This window comes from Mesoplodon mirus (assembly GCF_964341445.2).
Source record: "Mesoplodon mirus genome assembly, chromosome: 5".
Classification (NCBI taxonomy): domain Eukaryota; kingdom Metazoa; phylum Chordata; class Mammalia; order Artiodactyla; family Ziphiidae; genus Mesoplodon; species Mesoplodon mirus.
In genome coordinates, this window is record NC_138980.1 from 152,757,040 (window position 1) to 152,773,187 (window position 16,148).

The window sequence follows — 16,148 nt, forward strand, 5'->3', positions numbered from 1 at the left end:
TCTTCTGAGCTATGTGGCTGACAGGGTCTTGGTGCTCAGGCCGGGTATCAGACCTGAGCCTCTGAGGTGGGAGAGCCGAGTTCAGGACATTGGTCCACCAAGACCTCCCAGCTCCACATAATACCAAACAGATAAAGCTCTCCCAGAGATCTCCATCTCAACACTAAGACCCAGCTCCACTCAACGACCAGCAAGCTACAGTGCTGGACACCCTATGCCAAACAACTAGCAAGACAGGAACACAGCCTAATCCATTAGCAGAGAGGCTGCCTAAAATCATAATAAGGTCACAGACACCCCAAAACACACCACTGGATGCGGTCCTGCACACCAGAAAGACAAGATCCAGCCTCATCCCCCAGAACACAGGCACCAGTCCCCTCTACCAGGAAGCCTACACAACCCACTGAACCAACCTTACCCACTAGGGGCAGACACCAAAAACAATGGGAACTACGAACCTGCAGCCTGCCAAAAGGAGACCCCAAACACAGTAAGTTAAGCAAAATGAGAAGACAGAGAAATACACAGCAGATGAAGGAGCAAGGTAAATACCCACCAGACCAAACAAACGAAGAGAAATAAGCAGTCTACGTGAAAAAGATTTCAGAGTAATGATAGTAAAGGTGATCCAAAATCGTGGAAATAGAATAGAGAAAATACAAGAAACGTTTCACAAGGACCTAGAAGAAGTAAAGAGCAAACAAACAATGATGAACAACACAATAAACGAAGTTAAAAATTCTCTAGAAGGAATGAATAGCAGAATAACTGAGGCAGAAGAACGGATAAGTGACCTGGAAGATAAAATAGTGGAAATAACTACCGCAGAGCATAATAAAGAAAAAAGAACGAAATGAATTGGGGACAATCTCTGAGACCTCTGGGACAACATTAAATGCACCAACATTCGAACTATAGGGGTCCCAGAAGAAGAAGAGAAAAAGAAAGGGACTGAGAAAATATTTGAAGAGATTATAGCTGAAAACTTCCCTAATATGGGAAGGGAAATAGTCATCAAGTCTAGGAAGCGCAGAGAGTCCCATACAGGATAAGTCCAAGGAGAAACATGCCAAGACACATATTAATCAAACTATCAAAAGTTAAATACAAAGAAGAAATATTAAAAGCATCAAGGGAATAGCAACAAATAACATACAATGGAATCCCCATAAGGTTAACAGCTGATCTTTCAGCAGAAACTCTCCAAACCAGGAGGGATTGGCAGGACATATTTAAAGTGATGAAAGGGAAAAACCTACAACAAAGACTACTCTACCCAGCAAGGATCTCATTCAGATTTGACAGAGAAATTAAAAGCTTTACAGACAAGCAAAAGCTAAGAGAATTCAGCACCACCAAACCAGCTTTACAACAAATGCTAAAAGAAGTTCTTGAGGCAGGAGACACAAGAGAAGGGAAAAACTTAAAATTACAAACCTAAAACAATTAACAAAATGGTAATAGGAACATACATATCGATAACTACCTTAAATGTAAGTGGATTAAATGCTCCAACCAAAAGACATAGCCTGGCTGAATGGATACAAAAACAAGACCCATATATGTGCTGTCTACAAGAGACCCACTTCAGACCTAGGGACACGTACAGACTGAAAGTGAGGGGATGGAAAAAGATACTCCATGCAAATGGAAATCAAAAGAAAGCTGGAGTAGCAATTCTCATATCAGACAAAATAGACTTTAAAATAAAGACTATTACAAGAAACAAAGAAGAACACTACGTAACGATCAACAGATCAATCCAAGAAGATATAACAATTGTAAATATTTATGCACCCAACCTAGGAGCACCTCAATACATAAGGCAAATCCTAACAGCCATAAAAGGGGAAATCGACAGTAACAAAATCATAGTAGGGGACTTTAACACCCCACTTTCACCAATGGACAGATCATACAAAATGAAAATAAATAAGGAAACACAAGCTTTAAATGATACATTAAAAAGATGGACTAAATAGATATTTATAGGACATTCCATCTAAAAACAACAGAATACACTTCTCAAGTGCTCATGGAACATTCTCCAGGATAGATCGAATCTTGGGTCACAAATCAAGCCTCGGTAAATTTAAGAAAATGGAAATCTTATCAAGTATCTTTTCCGACCACAATGCTCTAAGACTACATATCAATTACAGGAAAAAATCTGTAAAAAATATATGTTTAGCGCATAGAGGCTAAACAATACACTACTAAATAACCAAGGATCACTGAAAAAACCAAAGAGGAAATCAAAAAATACCTAGAAACAAATGACAATGAAAACACAACAACCGAAAACCTGTGGGATGCAGCAAAAGCAGTTCTGAGAGGGAAGTTTATAGCAATACAATCCTGCCTCAAAAAACAAGATACATCTCAAACAACCTAACCTTACACCTAAAGCAATTAGAAACAGAAGAGCAAAGAAACCCCAAAGTTAGCAGAGGGAAATAAATCATAAAGATCAGATCAGAAATGAATGAAAAAGAAATGAAGAAAACAGTAGCAAAGATCAATAAAACTAAAACCTGGTTCTTTGAGAAGATAAACAAAATTGATAAACCGTTAGACTCATCAAGAAAAAAAGGGAGAAGACTCAAATCAATAGAATTAGAAATGAAAAAGGAGAAGTAACAACTGACACTGCAGAAATACAAAGGATCATGAGAGATTACTACAAGCAACTGTATGCCAATAAAATGGACAACCTGGAAGAAATGGACAAATTCTTTAGAAAGCACAACCTTCTGAGACTAAACCAGGAAGAAATAGAAAATATGGGGGCTTCCCTGGTGGCACAGTGGTTGAGAATCTGCCTGCCAATGCAGGGGACACGGGTTCGAGCCCTGGTCTGAGAAGATCCCACATGCCGCGGAGCATCTAGGCCCGTGAGCCACAACTACTGAGCCTGTGCATCTGGAGCCTGTGCCCTGCAACAAGAGAGGCCACGACAGTGAAAGGCCTGTGCACTGTGATGAAGAGTGGCCGCCGCTTGCCACAACTAGAGAAAGCCCTTGCACGGAAACGAAGACCCAACACAGCCAAAATAAATGAATGAATGAATGAATGAATGAATGTTTCTTTAAATGTATATATATATATATATATATATATATATATATATATATATATATATATATATATATGAACAGGACAAACACAAGCACTGAAATTGAAAATGTGATTAAAAATCTTCCAGCAGACAAAAGCCCAGGACCAGATAGGTTCACAGTCGAATTCTATCAAACATTTAGAGAAGAGCTAACACCTGTCCGCAAACTCTTCCAAAATATTGCAGAGGGAGGAGCACTCCCAAACTCATTCTACGAGGCCACCATCACCTTGATACCAAAACCAGACAAAGATGTCACAAAGAAAACTACAGGCCAGTATCACTGATGAGCATCGATACAAAAATCCTCAACAAAATACTAGCAAACAGAATCCAACAGCACATTAAAAGGATCATACACTTTGATCAAGTGGGGTTCATTCCAGGAATGCAAGGATTCTTCAATATACGCAAATCAATCAATGTGATACACCATATAAACAAATTGAAGGAGAAAAACCATATGATCATCTCAATAGATGCAGAGAAAGCTTTTGACAAAATTCAACACCCATTTATGATAAAAAACCCTCCAGAAAGTCGGCATAGAGGGAACTTTCCTCAACATAATAAAGGTCATATATGACAAACCCACAGCCAACATCGTTCTCAATGGTGAAAAACTGAAACCGTTTCCTCTAAGATCAGGAACAAGACAAGGTTGTCCACTCTCACAACTATTATTCAACATAGTTTTGGAAGTTTTAGCCACAGCAGTCAAAGAAGAAAAAGAAATAAAAGGAATCCAAGTTGGAAAAGAAGAAGTAAAGCTGTCACTGTTTGCAGATGACATGTTACTATACATAGAGAATCCTAAAGATGCTACCAGCAAACTACTAGAGCTAATCAATGAATCTGGTAAAGTAGCAGGATACAAAATTAATGCATAGAAATCTCCTGTATTCCTATACACTAATGATGAAAAATCTGAAAGAGAAATTAAGGAAACACTCCCATTTACCACTGCAACAAAAAGAATAAAATACCTAGGAATAAACCTACCTAGGGAGACAGAAGACCTGTATGCAGAAAACTATAAGACACTGATGAAAGAAGTTAAACATGATACAAACAGATGGAGAGATATACAATGTTCTTGGATTGGAAGAATCAACATTGTGAAAATGACTCTACTACCCAAGGCAATCTACAGATTCATTGCAATCCCTATCAAACTACCAAGGGCATTTTTCACAGAACCAGAACAAAAAATTTCACAATTTGTGTAGAAACACAAAAGACCCCGAATATCCAAAGCAATCTTGAGAAAGAAAAACGGAGCTGGAGGAACCAGGCTCCCTGACTTCAGACTATACTACAAAGGTACAGTAATCAAGACAGTGTGGTACTGGCACAAAAACAGAAATATAGATCAATGGAACCGGATAGAAAGCCCAGAGATAAACCCATGCACATACGGTCACCTTATTTTTGATAAAGGAGGCAAGAACATACAATGGAGAAAAGACAGCCTCTTCAATAAGTGGTGCTGGGAAAACTTGACCAGCTACATGTAAAAGAATGAAATTAGAATGCTCCCTAACACCATATACAAAAATAAACTCAAAATGGATTAAAGACCTAAGTGTAAGTCCAGAGACTATAAAACTCTTAGAAGAAAACATAGGCAGAACACTCTATGACATAAATCACAGCAAGATCCTTTTTGACCCACCTCCTAGAGAAATGGAAATTAAAACAAAAATGAACAAATTGGACCTAATGAAACTTAAAAGCTTTTGCACAGCAAAGGAAACTATAAACAAGATGTAAAGACAACCCTCAGAATGGGAAAAAATATTTTCAAATGAAGCAACTGACAGAAGATTAATCTCCAGAATTTACAGGCAGCTCATGCAGCTCAATATCAAAAAAACAAACAACCCAATCCAAAAATGGGCAGAAGACCTGTTACAGACATTTCTCCAAAGAAGATACACCGATTGTCAACAAACACATGATAGGATGCTCAACATCACTAATCATTAGAGAAATGCAAATCAAAACTACAATGAGGTATCACCTCACACCAGTGAGGATGGCCATCATCAGAAAATCTACAAACAATAAATGCTGGAGAGTGTGTGGCGAAAAGGGAACCCTATTGCACTGTTGGTAGGAATGTAAATTGATACAGCCACTATGGAGAACAGTATGGAGGTTCCTTAGAAAACTAAAAATAGAACTACCATATTACCCAGCAATCCCATTGCTGGGCATATACCCTGAGAAAACCATAATTGAAAGAGTCATGTACCACAGTGTTCATTGCTGCTCTATTTACAATAACCAGGACATGGAAGCAACCTAAGTGTCCATTGACAGATGAATAGATAAAGAAGATGTGGCACATATATACAATGGAATATTACTAAGCCATAAAAAGAAATGAAATTGAGTTATTTGTAGTGAGGTGGATGGACCTAGAGTCTGTTATACAGAGTGAAGTAAGTCAGAAAGAGAAAAACAAATACCGTATGCGAACACATCTGTATGGAATCTTAAAAAAAAAAATGTTTTTGAAGAACCTAGGGGCTGGAGAGGAATAAAGACACAGAGGTTGAGAATGGACTTGAGGACATGGGGAAGGGGAAGGGGAAGCTGGGATGAAGTGAAAGAGTGGCATGGACATATACACACTACCAAATGTAAAATAGCTAGCTAGTGGGAAGCAGCCGCATAGCACAGGGAGATCAGCTCGGTGCTTTGTGACCACCTGGAGGGGTGGGATAGGGAGGTTGGGAGGGAGAAGCAAGAGAGAGGAGATGTGAGGATATATGTATATGTATAGGTGATTCATTTTGTTATAAAGCAGGAACTAACACCATTGTAAAGTAATTATACTCCAATAAAGATGTTAAACATTCAAACTGTTTTTTTTTCCTTTTATCCAGTAAGTCCAATTTTGGGAACTCACATTAAAGGATTAATCCTAGCTATGAAAAATAAATGTTGCACCAAAAGATTCATTTTAGTATTGCGAAAAATTGGGAACAACTTAAATTTCACTTATTTAAGGAATATTCAAGTAAAGTGATAAAAATGCTACATGAAATATAAAGCTATTAAAATGTATATAACTGTATTATGGACAGGTTTTTATTATAGAAGAGTGAAAAAATGTAAATTGTATAGTATGATTGAAACAATTTTAATAAAAATCTCCATCTAGGAAAACAACTTGAAGGAAATATCACAAGGTAAGAGTATTTAAGAGATGGGAAAATGGGAGATTTTTCTTGCTTCCAACTTTTTAGTATTTTCCACGTTTTCTATAATGAGCAAGTACTCCTTTAAAATGAGAAAGCAATAACTGTTTAAAAAAAATGATGCCATACTTTTTAATATTTTATTTTTTAAGTAGAAGAATGTTGCTCATCACTCCTTTTGGTTTACTTCTGAAAAATATGAGGCTAAATATTTTGTTACTTAATTTTTATATTTCTGTATGCTCTTGCTGCTTACAGCAGGTGTCGTGTTTCTTCAGAATCACTTTCCTGATTTGTCTCAGTGGATTTTAAATCTGTGGTGTGCACTGTTAACGACTTCATCTTTTCTAACATTACTTTGTTAGGATTAGCAGAGTGTCCAGTTTAGACTCGATGGCCTTGCCTTGTCACGTAATCACTCCTCGCACGTTTTTATAACAGAATTTATTTTTCTGTTTTTGTAGCCTTTACCCATTAATGAAGCTAATGGAAAAATACTTTCCTATAATGTATCATGTTCGTCAGACGAGGAAACACAGTCCCTTTCTGAAATTCCTGATCCTCAACATAAGGCAGAAATACAACTTGATAAAAGTGACTACATCATCAGTGTGGTGGCAAAAAATTCTGTGGGCTCGTCACCACCTTCTAAAATAGCTAGTATGGAAATTCCAAATGGTGAGTATTTGAGATAAAAGTAGTATATAAGAACAAGAAATGAAGGTGCAACATTTGGAAGGTGTTGCTTGCTCTCATGAATGTCAGCTTTCTTCTCATATACCCTGCTGCTGCTGCTATGTAAGGAGGAACAGGCAGATTAATGTCACGTATTGATGTGGAGAGGCAGCAGTCGTTAGTATGGACTTGAAGCATCTACATGGATAAAACATGACTAAACCCAGCGACTTGAACACGTAATGTTGTAGAGCTATGGTAGTGGATGTTACTCTTAGAAATGTCTTAACAGTTTAGTCAGATACCCTTTTCACATAGCTCCCCAAGACCATGACAGTTGATACTTACGTCAGCTGGGCTATTTTCAAACTGTCAGGCAGGAACAACTACTCACTTTAAATGGCAGCTCTGTTGATAAGGCATTCTTTATTAATAGGAATCCTTTATTGATCAGAAATTCTTCTTAAAGTCTAAATTAGATCTTCAGTGTAAGCTTTAAGAAAACAACTGCAGTGTAATTTTAAAATTCCTTAGTGCCCCCCCTGTAAATTTGATGGATTACCAGTGACTAGTCCATTCCTCCTTAGCTGCCTTGACAGCTTTTTGAGTCACAAGTTTTCAGTGGCCACTCCTGCCTCTTCTAGTTAACTCCTCTTCTGAGTCATTCCCTTGTCCCCCTTGCTATCCCACCCTAATATGGGAGCACCTTTCTATGACTACCCACTCGGAGAGTTTGGGTCCTAAGTATCTTCCCAGTTCTTGCTTGAGGTAGTGTCTTACTGCTTGTTATGTAACTGGTTCTTCATTTCAGTCAGTTGTGGGCACATCAGAAGGAAGGAATTGGGGACACACCGTACATTCTGAGACACACAGTATCGTCCAGAGCCCAGGTATCAGTGCATACCGGAGAAGAGAGGTCTGCAGGTAGTGGTATGGAGTCAAAAGAAAGAAAAGGGAGAGAGATGTGAACGCCCATAGCAAGATAACCTGCTGATTTAAATTAGGTATTTAATGGCTCTCGCTATGTTATCTTTTAATTCAAGAACTATGTTCCTACCTTTTCTGTGTCTCCGTCAGGACACAGTAATTTACAGAACTAGCAACGGTCTGGCTATCAGCTTTCAGACAGTTACTGCAGCTCAGAACAAATCATTTTTCCTTGAGGATTTCCCGAGTCAGAGGCCTTGCAGCCTCAGCGCAGGTTACCTTGTGGATTTTTAGTCACATTGAGTCAAGAAGCTGTCATATCCAAAGTCTTCTGTATTCCCAGCCAAGTTGTCTTGTGTCCAGTAGTAGTTGCTTATGAATGCAAATTTTGTTCAAAAAACCTTTCCATGGCTTTTTACTGAACGCTTAAATATACATCAGTTAGAGAAATTACTTCTTTCCCCTATTTCTTGGAAAATTTCCCTCTCCCTTTGGCCACGCTGCCCTAACCCATGCTAATTCCTCACCCCCAACCTTGGGCCTCCCTTATCGCCTAGGCTGAGATCTGGCAGGATGAGGAAGCCAAACCTCAGCACGGCCCCCTTCTGCCAGCCTCTGCACCTCACCCATCCGTGCTCGCGGATGCTTTCCCCTCTCTGCCCACACCGACCATCCCACCCCACCCCACCCCACAGCATTTCATCACTGTCCTGTCTCCACAATGCCTTCAGCCCACCCATGGGGGTAACAGTCTCCCTTGAAAGGAAGAGAGGGGCTGGCCCACCCACTCATTCACTGCATGTCATCGTGCTCCTGCTTTGCATGGCCTGTGCTCAGGGCTGGAGTTGCAGGCACAAGCCCCCGTCTGCCCTCGTGGAGCTCACACCCACAGTGGACGAGGAGACAGGGGATTCTGACACCCACGCATGTTCTTCACCAGCCTCCCGCCTGCCTCTCCCCCCGCCCCCGAGCTGCCATGCCACCCCCTAGTGCCTGTATTCCCCCTGCCCCATCCTTCATGGCTCTTGATCCTCGGGTCCCAGCTCAGTTATGTCACTGCCTGATCCTAGGTGCTTTTTCATTGTTTTTTTTTTTTCCAGCTGCTGAGTTAATATATATGCACAGGTAATTGCCATCGTTAAAACGAAAACAACAGAGCAGCACTTCTAACTTTGCTAAAGGTTTATCTAGTTTAGCACTATTTTGCAATGTCTGCACGGTGAAGTGATTTTTATAACTCTTGCCCATTTTCATGAGATTTACCTTAAAACATTATTTTTAACACTGGTAAAATATCCTTCTTTCTTGAAGATGATCTCAAAATAGAGCAGGCTGTTGGAATGGGAAATGGGATTCTGCTCACTTGGAATTATGACCCCAACGTGACTTGTGACTATGTAATTAAATGGTGTAACTCATCTCGGTCTGAACCCTGCCTCATGGACTGGAAAAAAGTTCCTTCAAACAGCACTGAAACTGTAATAGAATCTGGTGAGTGTCTCGCAATTAAAGTTCTTTAAAGATAATTTTTAAATTTACTTTTTATTGGGGTAATGTTGGTTTATAACATTATGTAAGTTTCATGTGTTCACCATGATGTTTCTACTTCTGTATACACTACAGCATGCTCCCCACCAAAAAAAATATTTTTAAAAAGAGCAACATACGGAGTGACTGGTTGCAATGCAGTGACTGTTCCCCTCACCACTGGGCTGGGTGTGGATTGGTTTAACTTTTCTGGAAGGCAGTTTGTGGCAGCATGTGTGTGAAACGACTCATAGGCTTTGATCTAGTCATTACTGGTCTAGGAGTTTATTCTAAGAAATAATCCGAGGGCAGCACAGATTTACAACTGAGTGTTCAACACAGCATTATTTATCATTGTAATGACGTCACTCACCATCCTTTTGCCCTTGTTTGCCCAGGGCCCAGGTTACTGAGCACAAAGGACTTGCAGCCGTTCCCATGTACCCTGATATAGGGCGTTGAGGGGGGGTGGGCACGGGCATGGCAGGGAGCGGGCAGCTCCCAGTGCCTGACTGCTCCGGAGCCACGAGCCCCGCACGGTGGGCTGCCCTTGAGATGATGCAACCAGCAGGGGTATGTGGTAACCTACAGGCTGAACCAGCCTTGACCTTTGGAATTCTGGCCCTCTCTCCACTATCACTGTTCCTTCTGAGTAACTGGTGAGAGTGGATTGTGCCTTTACCTGTGGGAATTCTGGAACCAGTTGGTAGTGAAGCTTCTTGTCATTCCCGCTCTCGGTTCTCCCTCGTGTTAGTGAAGTTCAGGCGAGCAAGCGGCTGCTGATCCCGTCCCTCCAGAGAACACGTTCCGCTAGTTTACTTTGCTCACTGTCAGATGGTGAGGATGAGTCCCAGTCATTGGATTCCTACATGTGGCTTCAGATTATTTTCCAGTTCTACTTGGAATACAGCCAAACTCCTTCACGTGAATAACTAGCCAATGACTTGATGGTCGCCTTTATCCTTTTTACAGCTGACGTCACTAACCAGCAACATGTGTAGCTGCCTGAGCCTTACACAGTTGTAGTGTACTCTGTATAAATTCTGAGCCCTCTTCCCTCCTTTCTCACCTGGGCTTTGAGAATAACGAGAATGGACTGGGGCAGGGTGGAGTGATGTGAAGAGGCGTCTCTTTAGATGGAATATCTGGGATGTGCGTTTAAGCTGAGACCTGTAGGATGAAAAGGAGCACTTTTGATGCTGAGGCAGGTGAACAAAGGCCCTGTAGTGGCTCAGAAGACAAAGGCTCCGAGAAGTTGGGTAACTTGCCCAAGGTCACGAAACTAGTATGTGATCACACCAGGATTTAACTTTAAAGCAATTCAGAGCTTTAAGTGGCTGGGGATTTTGTCTCTTATTTGTTGCTGCTATGCAGGGTGTGGCCAAACCCTGCACGTTTCCTGTTCCTTTCTTATTCAGTCACCCACTCTTTCAACTATCCTCTCTCTTTTATGATCTCAAAACACATTCCTGATGCTCTAACCCCTCAGGCTTTTTCTTTTTCAGGCGGAAGAACCTTATAGAATACTGGTATGCATAACCATAATATAAAGCTAGGTACAGATTTACTAACATACATGTGGTGTAAAATCAGAACCTCAAGTATACTTGTCCCCCCCAGAAAAAGTTGCAGAATGATTTTAGAGGTAACCATCTCACTTTTGAGCCTGAAGACCACTGGTGTTCTGATTCCGAGAGCAAGTGCTTTAACCACACTAGAATAATTGTATTCCACAAATTAAATGCAATCCCATAGGCTGCCATTTTTCCCCCAGGCAGTGTCTTTTTCCTTGATCACTGCAGGTGAGCTACTAAGTACCCTTCAAGGCTCACTTCCTGGTGGCTTTTTCTGATCTTCTTAGGCTCACTTGGTCCCTCACTGAAGGGGCCACAGGCTCTGTGATAGACCCCTCTAGTCTAACACAGGGTCTTATGCTTACCCCTCCTCATCTGTCCTGCCACCTCTCTGCCAACTGCTCCAGGCCAGGGGCCTTGTTATATATCCACCTCTGTGGTCCTAACACTTCACACGCTGCATTGTATCGAGGAGGCATTTAAAAGTGATTAACTTGGATCGAAGTTATGGTGCTTCTCTTGTATGTCTTGTGGAGTTAACTCAAGGGCACTAAATGCTGATGCTGTAAAGAGGAATAGACTCTATGGCCCATTTCCTTTAACACTGAAGTGTCCAAGTAGATTGGACATTTTAGTATCTGCTTCTTGGAACAAGGGAAGAGCAGTGGGTTCTTTCCAACCCACAAATAACACTAGTTAGTGAAGGGCTTTTTCAGAGGCATGACATGGGCCTGGGATTGGTTAGAAAACTGACCTTAGACCAAATCTGGGAAGAAGTTGTCATTGCTTAATTTGAAGGAACAAAATGAAAGCCTTGATTACCACTTTTTCCCTTCAAGGTAATGTCGTTATAATACTAAACTTTTCATTACAACAGAAGTGAGTTTAATTTTTGCTGAGTCAGTTTTCACTCTGAATATTTACCAATTTTGAAAATGTGGATTTTCTGTAACCTTTTTAAAATTAGTTTTAGAAATTTCAAAGTGAGTTATTATAAATTTTATATTTCTAAAATAGATATTTTTAGTAATATGTACTTAGGAACGTTTACTGGTTGTGTTCATCTTATAGATCAGTTTCGACCAGGTGTAAGATACAATTTTTTCGTGTATGGGTGCAGAAATCAAGGATATCAATTACTACGTTCTATAATTGGATATGTAGAAGAATTGGGTAAGTTAAATGGGTAAGTTTTCTTAGAGTTCAAGGTAATATGAGAAATTATAAAACAACATCAGTTTTAAGATTGAATTCTAAAAATAGATTGAATTGAGATGTTTATTAGTTCAAGGAAGAAAAATAATTTGTATGATACCTGTAAAATTATTTATAATTACTTTTCATTTGTTTAATGTTTATGTTTCATAATTTTACTGTTGTCATTAAGAAAATTAAATCTTAATTTGGATGTCCAAAATACTAATTTACACTTATACAAAGTTTTAAGACTATTAACTTATTCAAGACTATCAGTAAAGAGGGGAAATATTAGTAAAGCCTAGTCTAGTAGCCATTTAAAAATTTTGCATAGGTTACCTCCCTAGATATGTTTTATGTCTGAAAGTTGTAAGTTCTGCCTTTGTATCTTCACAGCAAAAGTGCTTGTGGTAATATCTGTGAAGGTTTATGATTAAATAAAGTTCTAATTACACGTTTAGCTATTTTTGAGGCTAGAAATCTCGTTAAACCTTAACGTCTTGCTCTGTATTAGTAAACCCTCCTTTAGCTATTGACTTTTTTCCTTCTACAGCTCCAACTGTTGCACCAGATTTTACTGTTGAGGACACGTCTGCAGATTCGATATTAGTGAAATGGGACGAAATTCCTGTGGAAGAGCTTAGAGGCTTTTTAAGAGGGTATTTATTTTACTTTGAAAAAGGAGAGAGAGACACGTCTAAGATGAGGGTTTTGGAATCGGGTAAGTAAATTACTAGAATAAGTATACTGTTTCTTAGAAGTTCTTTATTAACTACAAAAAAAAAAAGAGGAGGAAAGAAAAAAAAGAAGTAAAGGAGCTACTGAGTAGTTTATACAGATTTCCAGAACGCTCTGAAAAATAAGGAAGTGAAAATGCAGTCATTTGATGAATATGAGGTTTTTAAGATTTTATTATGTGATCAATGGCATGTAGTCTTTCAGAAATCATTTAAATCATTTATTCTGAGGCCTTTGATCATGAGCCCTACAGGACAGAGAGTATCTCTTTCTAATCTTGCATGATCCATAACATAGCATTTTATGAAGGTTATTTTAAAAAAAAAAAAAAAGGGTCTGGGCTTCCCTGGTGGCACAGTGGTTGAGAGTCCGCCTGCTGATGCAGGGGATACGGGTTCATGCCCTGGTCCGGGAAGATCCCACATGCCACGGACCGGCTGGGCCCGTGAGCCGTGACCACTGAGCCTGCGCATCCGGAGCCCGTGCTCCGCAACGGGAGAGGCCACGACAGTGAGAGGCCCGCGTACCGCAAAAAAAAAAAAAAAAAAAAAAAGGTCTTCCTGTACTTATACTAATGGAAGAGAAAACTCAGGAACCTAAAGAATGGCTTCAGAGTCTCCTTTTAGCTGACAAAGAGCCATCCACACAGTTAGCCACAACCTTAATGAGCTAGGAAACTTAATTGACTTAATTGGGGACGTGTGTATCTGTTAAATCTTAAAAAGTACAGTTAGTCCTTGACAAGTGGTAAGTGTATGTCCACAGACCTTTGAGAATCCTCAAATTTACAAATACAGAAATGTTTGTGCAGACTTTGGGCTTTAAACCCTAAATTACATTTCTGTTGGAAGCCAGATGCTTTTTATTCATGGCTGAACAACACAAACGTATCATCTCTTCAATTTGAGAGCTTTTATTTTCCTTAATGACCTTTCCTTGGAAAGAAACCATTTTAATTATAATATTTTATGCCTGAGAAGTAGAGAACAACAGCGCCATGGGAAGATGCTGACCAACTGGGCATTAGCTTAGTCACGTCCCGAGAGCAGCTGCATAAACATGAGCCTCCCACAGACCACAAAGTTCTGCATTTCCTGAACCTTCAAAGTTGAGGGAAACCCTAAATATCAGATTCTGCAAACATCCAGACTCTAGTGTAATTTCCCTCAGGTGCTCAGAAAGTTTACACTTGAACCAGTTAAAATTCTAACATGTAGACTTCTAGTTAGGGTGGATTGGTCACTAAAGTTAGAGCAAAGTAGAGAAAAAAACAACAACAATGCATAAAGCCACAAAGACACAGAGAACTGGAGAGGCACAAAAGAGGATTTGGAAACACTGGGTGTGGAAGTGGACCGAGTGACCTAGAGGAGTGGAGGGCGGGGCAGTCTAGGTGGACAGTTGGGCATCAGTGAGAAGTAACTTGGTTCATCCTGCAGCACCAGAAGTAGAGGCCAAGGGTTAGGATGAATCTGGGCTGGACAGCGGGAGTTGATTGTAAGTCTGTAAGGAGCAAGTAGAACCCCCAAGTCCTACACCAGCTTCATGTAGCTCACGTGAGTGCTATCTCCCCTGCATGAGAACAAGAGGTTTATCCTGGACCAGAGAGCTTCCAGACAAGGGACACTGTAGCAAACCGTGGGACTCTCCCTCTTCCTCCTTCCCACCTGCTTAATAGGACATCTTCAGCTAGGCCTGTTTTCTGGGCAGGACATGAGAGGATTAGAGTGAGTGGTTCCTGAGGAAAGACATAAAAGATGCTGATGTTTGGGAGATTATCCCAGTGAAAAGCCAGGAACCCACCTGGTCATTCCTCATCCATGATATAAGTGAAGCCCACCCCCCAGTAAACCCCACCTGTGTACACCAGGCTTCCAGTGAGCCTTTTAGTGGCTCACTCTCGAACATGACGAGCAGCCAGGGATAACCAGATGATTGAGAAAGCTTCTAACCTGAAAGACAGACACCAGGAGAAACCAGAGGAAATGGATGCAATGTGGGAAAACAGAAATTTAAAACAAAACTATGCTTGGATAGTTGACGTATACTGTATTTATTGAAAAGACATGATGTTATAAAAAGGAACAAACAGAAGACAGTTAAGAATTCCTCAGAATTAAAAATGTGATCAATGAAATTTTTAAGGAATTAAATACAAGTGGAGAAATTAAATGAAAAATGGGGAAATTCTTCTGAAAATGAGACAAAGGCAAAGGAGAAGACTTGGAGGTAAAAGATTAGAAAGTTGGAGTTTGAGTCAAAGACCTGCACTGTCCTCCTTTATAAGAGTTCTGTTAAGAGAGAAGAGTGGAATGGAGAGAAGGAAATTATCAAAGTAATAGCACAAGAAAAACATTTCCCAAAACTGGAAGACCTCAGTATATACAGTGAAAGGTGCCATTAAACACACAGTAAAATAAATAGAGAAAAAGATCTATGCTGAAGTATGTCACCCTGAATTTTCAGAGCACCTGATATATAAAGAAAAAATCCTAGAAACAGAAAAGCATCTCTTGTGCAAGGATCAAGAATAAGAATGGTAGCAGGCCTCTCAACAGTGTACCAGATACTAGAAGATATCACAGCTACATCTTCAAAATACTGAGTGAGAATTATTTTCAACCTAAAATTCTGTACTCAGCCAATCTATCTACAGATACAGTAGTATCTGTACTACTATCTATGAGTGTAGAATGAAGACATTTGTAGACATGGAAGGCTGCACATATTACTTCCCCCATGTATCCCTTCTCCAGAAGCTCCTAGAAGAGCGTGTGTCAATACGAGGAAATAGTGGGGCAGGGAGTTCTAGGATGAGAGCACCTAGAAGACTTGCAGTCCAGAGCAGACGCCCCAGGAAGCAGCCTGGGGGGAGTGGGCAGCAGCTGGGGGAAACAGCGGCCCTGGGATGATGTTGTTTTGGACCACATGGAAACTTGTATGGAATATTCATTGGAGGGTGTTGGACGAATCAGTAATTGGTACATTAAGCAAATAAGGAAGAAAAGCAGTTATAACAACAGAAAAATAAGAAAGGAAATATGATCATATCAAGCAGTTTGTCTTAGTAGTCATTTGTATTTATATGATCATTACAATGTGAACACTGAAGTTACCAAATTTTTTGATGTTTCTCTATGAATGATGTGGGCTCAAGGGGAGAAGGGGTAGTGGTTGTGT

The 16,148-nt window shown here is 40.1% G+C and overlaps 1 protein-coding gene across 2 annotated transcripts in view; it reads left to right on the forward strand.

The window, feature by feature from the left end:
• The window catches only part of LIFR (LIF receptor subunit alpha), a 91,068-nt gene that overhangs the window by 63,615 nt on the left and 11,305 nt on the right, over window positions 1-16,148 (forward strand). For both annotated transcript variants that reach the window (XM_082621432.1, XM_082621431.1), the window contains 4 exons: window positions 6,795-7,008; window positions 9,244-9,423; window positions 12,105-12,206; window positions 12,784-12,951. In XM_082621432.1, coding sequence (XP_082477558.1) covers window positions 6,795-7,008; window positions 9,244-9,423; window positions 12,105-12,206; window positions 12,784-12,951 — 664 coding nt within the window. The remainder of the gene's footprint in view (window positions 1-6,794; window positions 7,009-9,243; window positions 9,424-12,104; window positions 12,207-12,783; window positions 12,952-16,148) is intronic.